We start from the raw sequence: 19598 nt of genomic DNA on the forward strand, positions 1-19598 counted from the left end.
TCCCAACCACCAAAATCGAACCTTCCACCACAAATAGACTTATTGTCCTCCCCTCTTCAAAAGTCCCAATAGCCTAGACTAAGTTTTATCTCTGTTCGCCATCGGAAAATAAATTTGAGTAATAAAATGGTATTTTTAAAATTCTATAAATGGAAAAGTGTGATTAAATCATTATTTGGGTGGGAAAAAGTCTCTAACTCTTAAGAATAATGATAATTTCATTCAAGCTAACCCCCAAAATTTTACAAGAAAATTGTGCAAGTGACAACATCACTTTAATATAATAAATGAGACAAAATCAAACCATTTGAATATTCATTTACAATAAGTAAATTTACATGGGTGTAAACTTTCTCAAAAATTTCAACATAAATCTCCTTCCCGCATCAACCTTGTTTATATATATATTACTATAAAAGAAACAAAATTAAACCCAAAAATAAATAAATAAATAAAAGGTAAGGTATCTAAAAGATATTTACCCATCAAACGTTGACTCCAGTCTCGCTCGAGTTCATCATCCACTCAGATACTTAGATGTACCAAAATTGAGTCAAAATATTAACTCAACTCAACTCAACTCACTTGAGAGCAATATCAGCCAAAATCTCTCTCAAAATCATCTTCCCTCTCGTAATATCACTGCAAATATTATCACCATTCTCGTTATCACGATCACAAATCAGTTTCTTCGATGGCATATCCGATCTCCTTTGCCGTCTCTTCATCCTCGTCACGCTTCCCCACAAGCTCATCCAAGCGGGAATCGTTCTAACTCGTTCAACAAAACACTTCTCCGCCATGAAAACCTCTCCGATTTCCGGCCGGTTTTCTTCCTCCAACGACACGCAACGGGCCGCCAAGTTCAACATGTGCTTGATCGTGCCCTCCATGTAACTCGGCATGGAAACACTCGTATCACAAATCGCCATTGCCTGCTTCTCTTTGATCAAAGCCGTCGCCCACTCGACGATCGACGCCGGTTGTTTCGACACGTCAATGGCCTTCCTGCAACTTATGATTTCTAACAAGACCACCCCAAAACTGAACATGTCAGTCTTTGTGCTTAATTTTTTCGGAGAAGTGTAGGAAGGATCCAGGTACCCGATGGTCCCCGCAGGCTGAATGGGCTGTGAAGTTATTGATGATTCATTAACAGCGAGCCCGAAATCGACGAGCTTCGGGCTCCAATTTGAGTCGAACAAAATGTTCGAAGACTTGATATCTCTGTGAATGATGACCGGATTGGCGACTTCGTGAAGAAAATGGATGGCCTTGGCTATTTGGATGGCGATTTCTACGCGTTTAGGCCAAGACGGCAGTGGAGAAGATGAAGATGAGTTGTGTAACAAGTCATGGAGAGAGCCATTAGGCAAAAACTCCATAACCAAGAGCTTGTTTTGATGTTCACAATCAGTACTTGTTCCCAAAAAGTTGACGACATTAGGGTTTTCACGATCACGTAGAGACGATAACACCTGAATCTCATTTTTGAGCTTCTTGGAGTTGTCATGAAAGACTTCATGCCCATTAAATGAAGCTCTTTTAACAGCAAAAACATTGTGATCGTCTTCAAGAATAGCTTTATAGACCGATCCATGGCTGCCTTTGCCGATGAGGGATGAATGGGAGAAACTTTGAGTGGCCTTGACGAGTTCTTGATAATCAAACTCCATAAGGCTGAACCAAATTTTCTTGCACTTTCTTCCCCAGATATATTTGTGGTGTTTGGAGGGAAAACAACCAAAATATGAGATAAAATGAAAAGGCTCGTTCTAAAAAGAAGAGATGAATGAATATGCAAGGGAAAAGGAAAGTGGGTGTACGTGAGAAAGTTGCAGAGAATAAAGGGGGTTTGGGGGACAAGAAAAGGAAAATTATAATGGAGGAATCATTGAGAGAATAAAAAGGGGAAAGAGTAGGAGAAAGAAAAGAAGAGAGACGGATGGATTAAGTATTGAAAAGGAATGGAATTGTGACGACTGAGATGCTCTTCTTCATTAGCTGGTTGTTGTTGTTGGGGACCTCGCCACTTTTTCTCTCTCCATTTCTTCATTTTTTTTTTCTTCTACAATTGATCAATTATTATTATTATTATTATTTTTTTTTTTGTGGGATATATAAACTTTAGAATAGAGAAACCAAATTGCATGCAATCACTTGTTTACACATATAATGAATATAAAGATAATTGGGTTTATGCTCATCCCAAGCTCTCTCTTTTAAGAAAGTCTTCTAATTGGATAACTTTATCTAATAAAATTTTGTTATTGAATATAAAAAATTTTGATTATAAATTTTTCATAGTATCATTCAACGTTTAGGTACTCATTTTAAAGTGCAGCAGAATATTTATCAAGTAGATTATGCAATTACAATTTGAACACATCAAGTATAAGTGTGGAAAAATAAAGAACACAATCATATACATGGTTTGGCTAAATCCATTTTTACCCTACATCCATGGGACCATATCTAGATCGAAACAATGCACTAAGTTAAAAACACATTACAAGATATAGTTCAAAACTGATTTAAGTTACAGTAAAAAAAACTCTCCTATTCAACTTTACACTTAGCACTACACTCTGAATTCTTAAAATAAAGCAACTCCTTGGATCTTCTTCATCCAGGAAACACACCCGAGAACAGCTTGTAAACCACCAAGCTTAAGCACTAACATCATGCACCAGCATCAGCAAAGGAACCACGTTCCAAGAGCTATCAACAACATGTTTGATATGGTGAGGTTTTGGGACAAAATAGGGAAATGAACTTTTGAACCTTAAGAGAAAGAATACTCTAAGAATTTCAGAGTTCAATGAAACAAAATATCAAAAGGTTAGATTCATACATGTAAGAAGATGTATTATATAATGAAGGATTTCTTACTCAATAATATAGTGCCAAGTCAGCCAACAAGGGACTGACCAATGTTTATCCAAATAAGAAAAGTTTTTCCTTCTTTCGGTTTGGACCACAAAACAAATCGGAAAAAAAAATTTATTCCCTATGACCACTTAAGGATGTTATGACATATGTAGAAAAGTCCTAAAAAGTGAGAGACAAAGATAAACAATATTTTTTTCACTTTTTCAAACATACAACTCGTGTTGTGTTGCAAATATCTGAAGCAAGAGTGAGAAGACAACCTGTTTCGCACACACACTCTAAACGAAACAAGCCAAGACTCAAGTTTGACAATTAGTGTATATGCAGAATATTTGTGCACACACACAATTCATAAATTTGACAAATATGAGTTTTCTACANGGGATATATAAACTTTAGAATAGAGAAACCAAATTGCATGCAATCACTTGTTTACACATATAATGAATAAAAAGATAAATTTGGTTTATGCTCATCCCAAGCTCTCTTTTAAGAAAGTCTTCTAATTGGATAACTTTATCTAATAAAATTTTGTTATTGAATATAAAAAATTTTGATTATAAATTTTTCATAGTATCATTCAAGGTTCTTTTATTTCAAAAATTGACATAAAAAGACTCAAAAACTTCTAAAATTTTGTATGTAAATTATATATAACTTATATGATAGAAAGTGAAATGAAATATATATGTTAGAGTTGTTGAACTCTATTAAACGTTTAGGTACCAATTTTAAAGTGCAGCGGAATATTTATCAAGTAGATTATGCAATTACAATTTGAACACATCAAACATAAGTGTGAAAAAATAAAGAACACAGTCATATACATGGTTTGGCTAAATCCACTTTTAGCCCACATCCATGGGACCTTATCCAGATCAAAACAATGCACTAAGTTAAAAACACATTACAAGATATAGTTCAAAACTGATTTAAGTTACAGTAAAAAGAACTTTTCTATTCAACTTTACACTTATCACTACACTCTGAATTCTTAAAATGTAGCAACTCCTTGGATCTTCTTCACGCCGGGAACACACCCGAGAACAGTTTGTAAACCACCAAGCTTAAGCATTAATGTCACGCACTAGCATCAGCAAAGGAACCACGTTCCAAGAGTCATCAACAACGTGTTTGATATGGTGAAGTTTTGGCACAAAATAGGGAAATTAACTGTTGAATCTTAAGAGAAAGAATACTCTAAAAATTTCAGAGTTCAATGAAACAAAATATCAAAAGGTTAGATTCATACACGCAAGAAAAGGTATTATATAGTGAAAGATTTCTTACTCAATAATATAGTGCCAAGTTAGCCAACAAGGGATTGACCAATGTTTATTCAAATAGGGAAAGTTTTTCCTTCTTTCGGTTTGGACCACAAAACAAATCGGGAAAAAAAAATTATTCCCTATGACCATTTAAGGATGTTATGAAATATGTAAAAATGTCCTAAAAAGTGAGAGACAAAGATAAACAATATTTTTTTCACTTTTTCAAACATGCAACTTGTGTTGTGTTGCAAATATCTGAAGCAAGAGTGAGAAGACAACCTGTTGTGCACATGCACTCTAAACGAAACAACCTAAGACTCAAGTTTGACAATTAGTGTGTATGCAGAACATTTGTGCACACACAAAATACATAAGTTTGACAAATATGAGTTTTCTACCATATATATATATATATATATTCTTGAAATGTGTGGACCAAACGTATGTCACAAACCCTAAAATCAAAATAGATGCTCATATTGGTTCGCATGTTAAAAATTTCAAGACATTTATACTCTAGAATATTTTTTATATAGAGAGAGACAAATAACTTTAGTAACACCATTTGAAATGATTGAGAGAATGCATTATAATTTATTATAGATATGAATTTAGAACCTCTAAATTAATTTATTAATATATTTATCTCCTATTCCCTCCTCTAAATTTTTATCCTCAATCTCTATTAAGAATTATTTCTCATGATTATTTACTAAATTAATAGTAATCTATATACATGCCTAGTTAGTAAATTCACGAATAAAACGCGAATTATATGCCCAACCATATCATTTGCGCAATTTTTGTATGTTGTCAGCACATTTGTATTATTTGCGAACTATATGCCTTAGACGTTTTATTTGCGAATTATTCCCATATTTTCCCGTATCTTAATTATTCCTGAATTTTTACAAATGTATTTTTCACAATTTGCTATATCATGCTTATAAAATTCCCATACCCTTTTTTTGCCATACTCGTATTTACTAACTAGGGTGAGTTTTTGTTATAGACTATAATTTGAATCTTAGTTATATTATTTATTTATTTTATTTGTTTGGAGTTCTAGTTCGACATTGGATTTTGGTTTTGTTATGTGTTTGATTTGAGACTATAATCGAATCTTGACTATATATTGTGTTTGATTCTGGAGACTATAATTTGAATCTCAGTTATATATTGTGTTATATTATTAGGTCTAATGATCATTGATTAATAGAATACTTTGCATTTGAAATGCTATAGTGATTTTAAACAGGGGGTCCATGAAAAATTATAAAATCAGGATTAATATTGCCGTATTTTTCAAAACGTATTATTGATAATGTGCCGTATTAAATCTGTATATACTCATACTGTATTTTTCCCGTATCCGAATTTTATGGCCAAATTTTTACAAACGTATTTTTTATCATTTTTTATATCTTACCCGTAAAATTCTTGTAACTTTTTTTGCCATACCTGTACTTACTAACTAGGACTACATGCATCCATGTTGAAGTAAAATTAACATAAAGTTTTCTTGTCTACACTATGACATTCACAAGGTTACAAAATTCAAAATAAAGAGTAGGTCAAGAATCTTTTTCCATTTAGTATTAATCAACTATAGTCAAACCAATTTTTTGTTAAGGATAATGTATATATAATAGCTGAACACTAAAGATAAGTCCAAGTTACGATAGGTACAAGAAACATCCTATTTTGAAAATTAAATTTTAAGTTTCATAAATAGACATTGCACTTTAGTAAGTAATTAAATTAATTTTATAAAATTAAAAGATTAAACAAAAAAAAAAAAAAAAAGTGAATTAACAACTTAAGTTCTTTGAAGCTTATAAAGATTATGTCTCATGCATTTATGAGCTTTGCAAACAAGATGTCTACTTACTAACTTACAAAAGTTATTAAATAATGACATGTTGTCAAATTAAATATTTACCAATGTTATGAAACCCGACCCGCACAATGACTCGGCTAGGCCATCGAATCCTGGGTCGAGTGATTTAACCAATTTGACCAGCAGGTCAAACCTGTGTCTAAAGGTTTGAAATCCAACAAAAATACCCCTAAAACTTACATGTAAGTCTCTATAGGTTTGAAATCTTGTAAAAACACCCCAAACACCACCGTTGGGGTCAACATATAAGGCCTGTTTCTGGCGACAACAACACTCTCCATCACCACGAAAATGCTCCTCCCAGCCTCCTAACAAAAACCCATCTCACCCCTGCCTCGTTGGCCTCCCCAATCACTGGCAACATCGGGCTTTTCTTGACGACTTATTTTTGCTATTTCCAGTCGATCCACTCACCAAAAATCACATTTGTCGACACCATTCCACTCACCGGCCATTCCTTTTCAAAAGCCTTAACTTTCCAGCCTTCAATTGTTTACGGATTAATGTCCTAATTTTTAAGGTTTTGAATGAATAGAAAAATTTGTAACTTGAGTGGTGAAGGTTCAGGTCCAGGTTGAATCGGCCTAGCCGGGCCGGGTTCCTAATCATTGATATTTATGTATAATGTGTTAGGACACTGGCTACGAAAAGCCTCTTCTAAATAATTTTTATTTTGTATTTATTATATAGTATTCCACTAAATAGATAATAATAAAGTTTTAATCCTTTAGACATTTAAAATGCATGTAAGATGTCTGTCAATTTTCTTTTATTAGCCGCATCCACACTCAAAACAATTCTGTTGCCATAAACACGAATTTAAGTATTTACTTATATTATGATATTTGCTGGAAAATAGGTACAATTTCATTCAATTGTAAGAGATTATCCTCAATCGTACGTTTTCAAGAACATTAAATATCTCCCTATTTAAGCTTTTTTCTTTGTATATTTCTGTTGATGAAGAGATCTAAATCAATCAGAGTTACGTGATTGACTATATTAGAATCACATAGGATGTGTACGTGACCCCGGTGAATCAGCAATGAAACAAGGTGATAATGAATATGCTAAAATTAATCTAGAACAAAAAAATAAAATAAAATAAAATAAATAAAATAAAAAAATTTGAAAGTGGTTTAGCTGCTCGTAATACAAGACATACGTCTACTGTTATGTTATTGAATTCAATTTACAAAGAATTTGTAGTTTGCTTTTTGCGACGCCTTATTTTTGTCATCCCTATAAATAGTTTATAAATATGTTTATATAGTACCAGTTACATGATTGAGTTGAAAATAAACTCAAATTCATTTAAACCGTAAGTGGCACGATCATTAGCCTTGATTATGAGATTCATATCGTGAGATATTTGCATGCCAACTAGGGATTTGTCCGCTTCGAATTTCCTACACAACTTGTAGGTATGTTTTAGATATTTTATTAGAAATATTTTGATGATTTTAAATTAATTTTAAATAGTTTCCAAAAATTGTCGGCATGTTTAAATTCATAATCTCTCATAGACGACGAAATTAACCTGTTGAAAGTACAATCAGCCGAATCAGATCAACCCAACAAGAGTACATGTGTGGATGTATGAACGATATCTCTTGTTTTTCGCCATACAAAAAGGCTGTAACATTAATAAGACATTAATTAAAGATTACTGAGTTAATTACTACATGCAGCCATGTTCGATTATGGAGAGGCACCATCCCCACCATATATGGATTTGGCATGAAATCTTAAAGAAACTATTATTAATCTCTGTTCAAGATCTTGGAGATTAGGGTTTTAATATAATATAGTGTGTGTTGTGTCAGACTTGTAAACGATTTCTCGAGACCATTCTACATGGATTTACATATACGTGGCTTCACACTAAACTGACCCCTTTAAAGCTTTGTTTGACAAAAGGTATCCCATATTATAGAATAAGCTTGCCATGTGATCCATATAAGAAATTAATAAATTTGAGCTTCAACAAAGAAAATTATTTTCAATACTTCCATTTTATCAATTTAAGTATTTGAATTAAATTTTTTATAGTGATTAACACTTGAAGAAAAAAATCATATTTCCTACCAACAATTTCTTAGGGCAAAGAAGGAGTTCTTTTAAGGGTAAAAACTCTTGGTAGGAAAATATTAAGTTTACACTTGATTACTTCCTACGGTTAAATTGCACTCAGAAATGTATATTTTCGCACTAGGTACCTCTCGATCTGAAGTTCGACGCAAATGTGACCATAGATTTCTATGCTGATCATGAGAATAAAAGTGAAGAATGTTGTGAGGTGAAAAAATGTGGGGTTAGGTTATTATTCAACCAAGATGGTAGTGAAGACCAAGAGGAATTATTCAGGAAAAGTTTCGAGTTTAGATTATGAGATGGTAAAGGAGAAGGAAGAGATAAAGGAACCAAAACCGAAGGGATTGAAAATTAGCTGAAGTTTCAGTTTAGATGAAGCAGTAAACATGGTGGTGGAGGAGGAGAAAAAGGAAGCGGAGCACAAGCGATAGAGAACCAGCCGAAGTTTCAGCTTGCATGAGGTGGAGCTGAAGGAGGAGAAAAAAAAAAATGGAACCAAAAGCCAAGAGAGTCAAATTACCGATTGACTATAAGGTGAATCCAATAAATTCTTGCTAGTATGTTTACTTTTACTTGATTTATTTCCTTTATAAGCAAAAAACTTGGTATAATTTGTACATTGATATGCTACCTATTAGCCGAGATAAAGTCTTTTGGGAAAACGTGAACATTGCAAATTTAATTTCAGAATACAAGAACAGAGAAAATTTGTTTGGTAGGTTATTTGAAAAAATGTGATTATGAAAAACTATATGAATATGATAGGAGAAGATTAAATAGAATAGAATATGATTCTGATAATGTGTTTAGTATAATATTTGAAAATTATATCAAAGTTTGATAAAATGCTGAATAATTATTTGATACATTTTTGGAAAACAAAATTTAGATTATTTTTAACCCCCTACATTTGTTAAATTAACAAAAATTAAATTTTTTACAAAAACAACCCCACAATATAACTTTAGGAAAATGATAGAGTTACCGAAAGTTACACACCGAATGACGTGACAAAATTCTAACCGTTGATTAATATTAACTTATAATAAATTAACGGTGAGGATTTCATCACGTCATTCGGTGCACAAATTCGGTATACACCCTTCGACAACTGTAGCATTACTCATAACTTGAACATCCCATCCCCCCCCCCCCCCCCGGTCAAAAAAAAAAAAAGATGCGTTGTCAGTCTGGCCATTGTTAACTGCCAAAGTTTGGCCGTGATCTCTAGCTGTAGATCTGGTTGGAAATGGCAAGATGGGTGCATGACCAGCCAAATTCGGCCGGTCATGCGTCATTCCAGCACCAACGGCTGACAACTGGCAGTACTTGCTAACAGCCAGCAGTGGCTTAGGTAGGTAGATGTGTTTTTGTTAATTTATAAACTTTTTATTGTGAAGTGTAATTGTTTTTAGTTAAATAGAGTTGGAAAAATGTTAGAATATGATAATAGAAAACAAGTCTTATCCACTTTTCATTTTCAATAGAAAAAATCTTATTTAATTTGGATTGATTTTCAAAATAATGATCCAAATAAGTAAACAAATACATATTCTATTTTTTAATCCAAATAGTATAACAGAAAAATGATTTGAAAGAGTGAAACAAATAGGGAGAAAGAGAATGCTTTTATGAGAAAAATTGGAACAAAACAGAAAACATTATAATTGTTTTTTACTCATATTTAAACCCTGCATTTTCATTTAGTTAGAATGTAGATAGAAGGATCCATAAATTTATTATGATTTCTCTTTTTTTATTTATTTATTTATTTATTTATTTAATTTTTTATTTAATTTTTTTTTTTTTCTGTCTTGTCTTTAATCACCCAACATTTGCTAGCTATATCTCTTCCCCTTCTTTTATCTCCCTTTTTATTTTTATTATCTTTAAATTTATGTTAAAAGTAGTTGTGTTATCTTTCTTCTCAATTTAACTTTATACTCCTATTTACTTTTTGTTATGCCTTAAAAATCAGGGCTGATGTAAGCCTACATCAGCTAGCTCCAATCAGAGTTCAGGAAGGTTTCATGTCATCCAAGGGTTGCCATGTCGCCCCAAGACAGAGAGAATACGGCTGTCACCAACTTGACAGATTTAGGTTTTGTCTATGAGTGAATGGGAGCCGCACACTTGTCCAAGCCCCAAGTAACTTGACGATATATTCTAAGTTATCAGCCAATGGGAGGCAAGGAAGGACTTACATGGCACCTATCCACTTGTAGATTTGTAATAATTACCTTGATACTATAAATAGAGGACTCCCCCTCTCATTTTCGGGATTCTGATACAGAAAACTCATACTTTGATTGTAAACTATATCTTTAGAGCAAAGATAACTTGCGAGAACGAGACTGACTTGATATTCTATCTGAATAATCAGTTGTTGTACCTCTGGTCACTGTTCACTATTTGCGATCTCTTGTAATCTCTCATATATTAAAGAATAATGGATGTAAGACTTGCGTTAAGCATCTAAACCACTTTAAAAATCATCTTTTATTTATTATTCAATCTTTGCATTAGATTATCATATTTATTCACGTGTAATTTCTAAGAGCTACTTAGCACTTTGCACGTGTGAGTCGTTGGTGTCAAAATCAAGCATCAACAATTTGACGCTAGAAGGAGGGCCTGATATAGTATCCGCTCTCCATCAGGATTCTTTTATCAAACAAATGGCTTGTGGTCTTGAAGCTGAGCGAGCTAGCACTAGCAACAAGGAGATCCCTCGGGCACAAGATGATGCTTCTGCTAAAGTACCTCCAATTCCCCAGAGAACCATGGTAGATATTCCCTCGAGCTCACAACTCGACCCAGCTATGAGGAATTACCTGGATAAGTTCAACAATAGTCTCCAAATGGTTAGTCGAAAGCTAGATCGTTTGGATCAAGTTGTACCACCCAATTTTGATAAAGTATTGCCACCGTTGAAGACGCTTGTAGGTGGGATAAAACACGGAAACAAGCAAAAACTCATGCCGTGTGCACTACAGTGCGTAAAGATAAGGGGAAGCAGGTGACCGATAATAGGCCAAATGGCTCTAAGAGACCAGCGAATACCGGTCATGAAGCGGGTAGAATACTTGTAGCTTTGCGACTTGGCGATATGTCGTATCATGAGCTGTCCCACACCACATCGTATGGGCACCCCCACAAGAGTACAAGGTAAGGAGATTCCCATTATCGCCGGCGTGATAGTTTTGATCATCACCGTGAGGGAAATGACCACCATCTATGGGTCGTTCTGACCACCATGGAGGTTGGGATAGCTCCCCTGGCCATTCCATGCCTTCACATGGCTCCAACCAGCATGTGTCAAGGTATGTCGGAGGATCCAGCCAAGGTGAGGAAGATCCGACCTGCGATCTTTCCTCAACTGTAATCATGAGGGTTGAACCCACATTACGGAAAGTGATCCTTGAGTAGCTTCGCTTCCTCAGATTGAGGAGTTACAGGGAGCTCTGGATCAAATTAGAGCTTAGCAGAATGAGCAAGAGCAAGGGCAAGTCCTTGAGGCGTCTCCCTTTTCTCCAACGGTATTGACTGCTCCTCTCCCTTTAAGATTCAGAATGCCTGATATGTGAGCATTCGATGGGAATTCTGATCCGTAAGATCATCTCTATGAGTTTAACAACCTTATGGAGCTTTACCAAGTTTCCAACTTGGCTAAATGTCGCTATTTAGTAATGACTCTGACTGCCTACGCCAAGCGCTGGTTTAGATAGCTTCCACTAGGATCTATTAATTTGTGACAGTAGATGAGTTCGTTATTTTTGAGACACTTCCAGGCTAACAAAAAGTTCTTAATGTCGTTAAGCTATTTGAGCAATATACGGCAGGAAAGGAATGAGTCCTTCCAGTCTTATATCGACAAATTCCATAGGGAGCTGCATAAGGTCGCTAATACACCTGAAAAGTCAGTTCAGACTCTTATTATTGCGACAGTTTACCCACAAACCTACCTGTGGAAGAAGCTACAGTCTGATGATGATATTTCCCTCACCCGTCTCTACAACCTCACTGAGAAGTATCTCAGGATTAAAAATTCAGTGGTCGCCTTGAATTGCCACGACCCCGGTCTTTTGACAAGCGCTCATAGTCGGAGGGAGGAAAACCGGGGGGAAGGTAGTAGAAAGCCTGATCGCAAATGGGCTAATGATGATCAAAGGAGGGGAAAGAAGTAGCGATTTAAGCCCAAGAAATCTTATGCCCAAGTTCCTCGTCGTGATCACAACAAGAATCAGTATACTCCGTTGAATGCATCGGTATCAGCTATTCTGGATAAATTAGAAGAAGCTAATTTGCTCGGAGAGTCGATGCCCATGAATAATCCCCCTTCAGCAAGGAACAATAAGAAATATTGTTGTTATCATCCGAATAATGGGCACTATATCGATGAGTGTCGGGCCCTTAAGCAACCAATTGAGGACCTCATTAAAAATGGGCATTTCAAGGAGTATGTTGATGGTCCAACTCCCACTCGGGAGAAGGATCAAGGGGACCAGGGGAAGAAGTGTTGTGGTCGCAAGGGCCTCTATCTTGTCAGAATGATATTTAGAGGGCCTCACCTTGCGGGGAATTCACGAAGTGCTCAGGAGAAGCACACTCGAGAAGCTTAACATGACCTCGTGAGTGTGATGAGCATGGCGTCGCGGCCTACAAATGTGCATAGAGAGGAGGAGATTACCTTTTTAGAAAAGGACATGGTATAATTGCAACACCCCTATGAGGATCCACTCGTTATCGCACCTGAAATAGGTCAGTATGAAATCCACAAGATATTGGTGGATAATGGTAGTACCATGAATATCCTATTTCAGCGAGCATTCGAGGAAATGCAATTGGACGAGGAAGATTTGAAGTCTACCTCTATCCCCCTCTATGGTTTTACTAGGGATCATTTGATTCCCAGGGGAACAATTGCATTTTCTGCCACTTTGGGTAAGACCCATGAAGTGACTAAGATGATCGAGTTTTTGGTAGTAGGCTGTTTGTCCGCTTTCAATGGCATATTGAGAAGACCTCTATTTCGGAACTTCAAGGCTGTCACCTCCATCTATAATTTGAAGATGAAATTTCCCACACTGATAAGGTGCAAGGAAGTTAAGGCCTCTCGAAGTGAATCTCGCGACTGCTATGTAAGAGCAGTGCAGATGGCATGTAAAGGGAAAGGGAAGCCAATCGGTGTTCCTAAATAGGCTATGGCGATTGGCAAAATCGAGCCACAGCCAAGTCTAGTGGAAGACAATTTAGAACCTTGGGTTTAGGAAGAGTATTCCCACAGTAGGCCTATTGAGACTTTATTTAAGGTGCCAGTCGACCAGAGTGAGCTGACCCGTGTATTGAGAATCGGAAGTAATCTTAGCCCTCAACTCGCTATAGATCTGACGAGCTTCCTCAGATAGAATATTGATGTTTTTGCATGGACTCATGTTGACATGGTCGGGATCAACCTGAATGTAATATGTCATGCACTCAACATCGATAATGAGATCAGGCCAATTTGCCAAAAAAGGGGAACCCTGGACCCAAAGCGTCGTGCTACTCTTAAGGTTGAGGTGGATAAGCTCCTCTCAATTAGGTTCATTCGAGAGTCTCATTACCTGAGTTAGGTCGCCAATCTTGTTTTGGTGAAGAAACCCAACGACAAATGGTGAACTTGCATTGATTTCACCAACCTCAACAAAGCTTGTTCGAAGGACAGTTTCCCTTTGCCTAGAATCAATCAACTCATCGATGCCATTTCCGGGCACAAGTTGTTAAGTTTTATGGATGCCTACTCGGGGTATAATCATATCCCGATGTACACGCCTGACGAGGAGCATACTTCGTTCATTATGGATCGAGGACTGTACTGTTATAAAGTCATACTCTTTGGTCTGAAAAACGTTGGGCCAACCTATCAGCGTTTGGTTAATCGTATGTTTTTCGAGCAAATCAGGGAGTCAATGGAGACCTATGTCGATGACATGCTGGTCAAGTTGCATGTTGCTTCAGATTACATAGCCAATCTCGCAGAGATGTTCGACATAATCTAGAGATATAGAATGAAATTTAATCCTCTCAAGTGTTCATTTGGAGTATTCTTAGGGAAGTTCCTAGGGTATATGGTTAACCATCGAGGAATTGAAGTCAACCCCGAAAAGATCCAAGCTCTCTTAGATATGAAGAGTTCTACCAATCGAAAGCAGGTTTAGAGCTTAAATGGGAGGATAGCAGCTCTTAGTCGCTTCATATCAAGAGTGACAAATCATTGGTAGCCGTTCTTTAATATACTTAGGGCCAACAAGAGGTTCGAATGGACTTCGAAATGTGAGCAAGCCTTCCAGAGTATAAAATAGCATCTCAAAAAGCCACATCTTCAGTCCAAGCCACTTCCCAAGGAAATTTTATTTTTCTACCTATTAGTTTCTCAATATGCGGTTAGTTTAGCTCTCATTGGGGAAGAAGGCAGAATTCAGTGGCTAGTATATTATACGAGCAAATGACTACTGGACACCGAGACATGGTATCCAAAGATGGAACAATTAGCTTTTGCCCTGCTGATCGCTTCCAGGAAGTTGCGACCTTATTTCCATTATCATACCATCTATGTATTAACCAACTATTTACTCAGATAAATTTTTCAAAAGCTTAAGGCTTTGGGTAGGTTGCTTAAGTGGGCTATGGAACTAAATCCATTCGATCTACATTACAGACCAAAAATAGCAATCAAAAGGCAGGCTGTTGTTGATTTTATTTTGCAATTCTAGCATCAACTAGATCGGGAATCCAAACAGCTAGCCAACAAAGTTGTCTAGGAAACTGTTTGGAACTTGTCAACTTGGAGTCTCTATGTTGATGGGTCTTCGAATAAGAAAAGAGCTGGAGTTGGCCTTCTGCTTATTAGTCTTGAAAGGACTCACATTTATGGAGTCCTTAGGGTTGAGTTTAAAGCTACGAATGATGAAGCTAAGTATGAGGCGTTATTTGCTGGTCTACGACTAGCAAGAGAAATAGGGTCAGATATGATCGACATTAATAACAACTCCCAATTGGTTGTCAATCAAATTTTAGGAGAATATCAACCTAAGAAAGAGAATATGATCAGATATTTGAAGAAAGTTAAGGCCACACTCAAGCCTTTCAAATGTTATGCGATCAAGCAAATCTCGAGAGACAGTAACTCTATCGCAGATGCTTTGGCAAAGATAGCATCATCGCTGGATTTCGATGCTCTGGACAGTATTCTGGTTCGATACATCGATATTACCAGTATCGGCTAGCCTGATCAAGTCGTAGCTACAACCGAATCTGTTTTCTGGATGACTCTGATTGTTCAGTATCTTCGAGATGGGATTTTGCCTGACAGCAAGATTAGGCCAAGACTCTTGCGAACTAGAGTTTCTTGATACACACTTATCAGGGATCAACTATATAAGCGAGGGTTTAACACTCCTCTCCTCCGATGTGTAACCGATGATGAAGTATACTATACCATGGGACAGATACGTTGAATGGATCTTTGGTAATCACACTGTCGCACGATCTCTTGCCAATAAAATTATCCGTCAGGGATATTATTGGCCTCTGTTACACGAAGATGCCTTTAACTTTGTGAAAAAGTGTGATAAATGCCAAAGATTCGTGAACATCTTGCGAGCTCCTTCTTACTAGCTAACGAAAATGACCAGTCCTTGGCCATTATCTATGTGGGGAATTGATCTCATCGGGCCCATGCCAGCCGATAAAAGGGGCATCAAGTATGCAGTGGTTGCAGTGGATTATTTAACTAAATGGGTCGAAGCAGAACCTTTGGTCGCGATCACTACAAAGAAGCTCAAAGACTTCGTCTTCAAGAATATAGTGTGTCACCATGGAATTCTTCATACACTCATCTCAGATAATGGGAAGCAGTTCGACAATGAGGAATTCAAGCAGTTTTGCGAAGAGCCAGGGATTCATAAAAAATTCACCTTAGTGGCAAGACCGCAAGCCAATGGTCAGGTTGAGGTTGTTAACAAGACTATTAAGCACACATTGAAGGCTAAGCTTGGTGTAACCAAAGGCAATTCGGTCAAAGATCTCCTAGAAGTTCTATGGGCATATAGAACGACTCCGAGAACCTCTACTTAAAAAACACCCTTCTTACTAGCATATGGTTACGAGGTAATGGTTCCGGTGGCAGTAGGAATTGGTTCACTTCGAAGAGAGTTTTTTAGTGAAACAAACAATGAGGCACCTTTACGTGTGAGTTTGAACTTAGTTGAAGAACACTGCGACAAGGTTTGATTAAGGATAGCTTCCTACCAGCAGGGGGTAAAAAGATTCTTCGACTCTAAAGTTAAGAGAATAGATTTCCATGTTAGCGACTTGGTTGTGAAAGAAGTCCTTCGCGGTACAAGAGAATCAAGTGTAGGGGTATTGGGGGCTAATTAGGAAGGTCCATATCGCGTCACTAAGGTAATACGAACGTATCACCTCAAAAGACTTAATGGTTCTGAAGTGCCGCTAGTTTGGAATGTTGATCATCTTCGTCCTTATTATCAATAATTCCGAACTTGCTTATAGCTTGATCATTTTTTTTTTTTTACTTATCAAGTTTTGTTGTTAATATCGTGAATAAAATTGTTCCAATTCTCCTCAAAAGAAATACTTGTGTCATAATCTTAAGTTTTTAATAATCTTGTTTTTTTATAACATTTTACAAGTTCAATGATGGGATATGCTATATTTGTTTTGTGAAGTGCTTGAGTTATAAAAGTACTATCACAAATGATCAAAATTCCTTTTTTATATATTCAAAAAATGTACACAAAAGTGACAAGGAGCTACATTAACAAAAGCATAAGCAGAAAGACTCCGTTTCAGTAGAAAAAGGGGCAATCACTGGTCTTCATTCCCGGGCCCCTGGGTGCAACCTCTTGGTTGTTTGGCTAATCGCCAAACTCTGGATTGATTGTGTGGTCTTCAGGAATACTTGTTTCCGGTTGATCGTCCTCTGGGGGAAGTTCCTATTCCTTTTGTTGTTCGACCTCCTCAGCCTCAAGCATATAAACAAGAACCATTTGTTAATCATCAGGGAGGTCGAAGATATCCATTTTCAGATTTCTCGGCCACAAGTTATATATAGCTTGTATTGCCTAGTGAGTAGCCTTCGTCTTGAGCTCAAGGTTCTAGCACCTCATCTGTTCGTTCAACGAAGTGAGTTGCCCCTAGGCTAGCTCGAGATTTGTCTACAGTGCCCTCTTATGCTTTTCTGAGTTTTCCTGCGACTCAACTCGGGTCTTTTTTGCTGCTTTTTCGTGCTTTAAGCTCGCTTGCGGCTCTTTTTCTCTCTAGCTGAACTCCTTAGTGAGCCTCACTATTGTTCTCTAGAACTCTTTATTTTCATCATTCTTCTTCTCGAGCTTGATCTTGTTGAAGTCTGATGCTTGCAAAGTAGAGTTCCTCTCAATCATGCAAGATTCACTTGAACTTGGACAGCTTTGGCCCTTGCATTTAAAGGTCTGAGATCTTGATTTAGTTTGGCATTCTCTTCATGTGATGCAGAGATTGTTATTAACTAATCTTTTTTCTTGAAATCAACAATTCAAATAAGTAAAACGTCGACTCAATTCAATTCAATTTGGCTAATTGAGGACTCAACAAACGGATTCAAACCCAATCTGATAGTGGCTAGTGTGAGCAAAAACCGAGGCCTTTGGGGAATTAAAAAAAGAAAAAAGAAAATAAATAGATGTTAATAAACACGAGACGGTGAGATCCTGATCCTAATCTTTGATATTGATCTTGAGCTGCCAAATCAATTTCGCTTTGTCTAATCTAATGGTACAACTCTCACACGTCCACCTTTAAAAAAATCTCACATTTATGTTACATTTTATTTTAAACTATTAAATTAATAATATTTTATTGGGTCTAGACGTCTAGTGGAATAGGGTGAAAGTTTTGTCTAATCTCACTTGTCAACCTCCTGCTGCCAATCTCACATTTATGCTATATTTTATTCCAAATTATTAAATTAATAATATTTTATTTAATAATGAGTCTAGACGGCTAGTGATGGATGGGATGAAATATTTATATATAAAATACATATATATATATATATAAACTATAGTAATTATCACTTTGGCCTTTGGGCATAACTAAATCAAATATTTAGACCATTTTAATTAATAATAATTACTTTTAAGTATTCATATAATATTTTATTTAATAATAATACTTTGTTGGATTTAGACGTCTAGTGGAATTGGGATGAAATATATATATAAACTATAGTAATTATCACTTTGGGCATAACTAAATCAAATATTTAGACCACTTTAATTAATAATAATTGTTTTTAAGTATATATATACCCAACCCAGACTCAAATATTAGTAATCTAATAACAAGTCCAATTACTAATTAGACTTACCATGAAGGGCGCATTGCCCCCTCATCCCCGCCCTCTCACCAACGAGCGGGACCGTTGCCCACTCACTAGGGAACGGGACCCTCAAATACGTCATTAATCAATAAGTTGGAGATCAATTTGCAAGTTCATTCTGTGAACAAGAAATAAATAATTCATTACGGAGCTTAGAAATGGTAGGATTTAAGTTGGTTTCATCTCCTTGTGATTTAATAAATTGTTCTCAAGGTGTTAATTGCAATTAATTCAAACCACTTGTGATTTAATTCACAATCTTTTCGTATTGTTTATAATAAGAATATAAGTTTACTTACAAAAATTGAACTTAGTGAATCACATGAGACTATGGTTAGCTTGTATGACAACACCACTATGTAAAGATTATTTATCTTATTCATCATTTATAATTCAAATTATTTATCTTAAATATGTAGAATTTAATTTTCTTCATCATAATTTATGTAATTTATCTTTTAAATGTGAAAATTAAATAAATTATTCATATATATTAATAATTATAAGATTAATTAATAAAATAATTTGTTTAATTTTAGTTATGATACATGTTAGGGTAAGCAATCAAACATCTAATTTGTTTAATTTACTGATGATGACATGAGAAACATGCTTGCAAGTTACAGAAATACTAAGGGAATGCATGTTAACATGCTTACTCTCTTAGAAAAGGATGATATAGTGTCTTGCTATCCTGAAGAACATAATCTTGGAAATGTTTCAAGAGAAGTCGACCAGACATTTTTGGAGGAATACACATCAGATGTTGGAATTGAGGCATGGACATCAGGTTTTAATTTTAATTTTTTCCGTTTTACTTTCATGCATTTTCATTTTCTAAATGTCGTGCAGTTCTTAATTTGCTAATTAATAATTATTCATGTGATTTTTAGGTCTAAACACCAAAAAAAGGAAACCAAGAGGTCGTATGCGCTTCATAAAAATCATTACATCAAAAAAAGGAGAAAAACTGCCTATAGAATTTGATGAGGATCATTAGGCTGTTGGTGAAAACTCAACA

General features: G+C 35.8%; 1 protein-coding gene across 1 annotated transcript; it reads right to left on the reverse strand.

Moving 5' to 3' along the window:
* Positions 1 to 524: 524 nt before the first annotated feature.
* LOC116123048 (serine/threonine-protein kinase-like protein At5g23170) lies at positions 525 to 1696 on the reverse strand. Its single transcript, XM_031408843.1, has one exon. It carries the CDS (start codon positions 1674 to 1676, stop codon positions 582 to 584), a length of 1095 nt encoding a protein of 364 aa, XP_031264703.1. The 5' UTR covers positions 1677 to 1696; the 3' UTR covers positions 525 to 581.
* Positions 1697 to 19598: the final 17902 nt, after the last annotated feature.

Source organism: Pistacia vera, unplaced genomic scaffold, assembly GCF_008641045.1.
Source record: "Pistacia vera cultivar Batoury unplaced genomic scaffold, PisVer_v2 Contig1027, whole genome shotgun sequence".
NCBI lineage: Eukaryota > Viridiplantae > Streptophyta > Magnoliopsida > Sapindales > Anacardiaceae > Pistacia > Pistacia vera.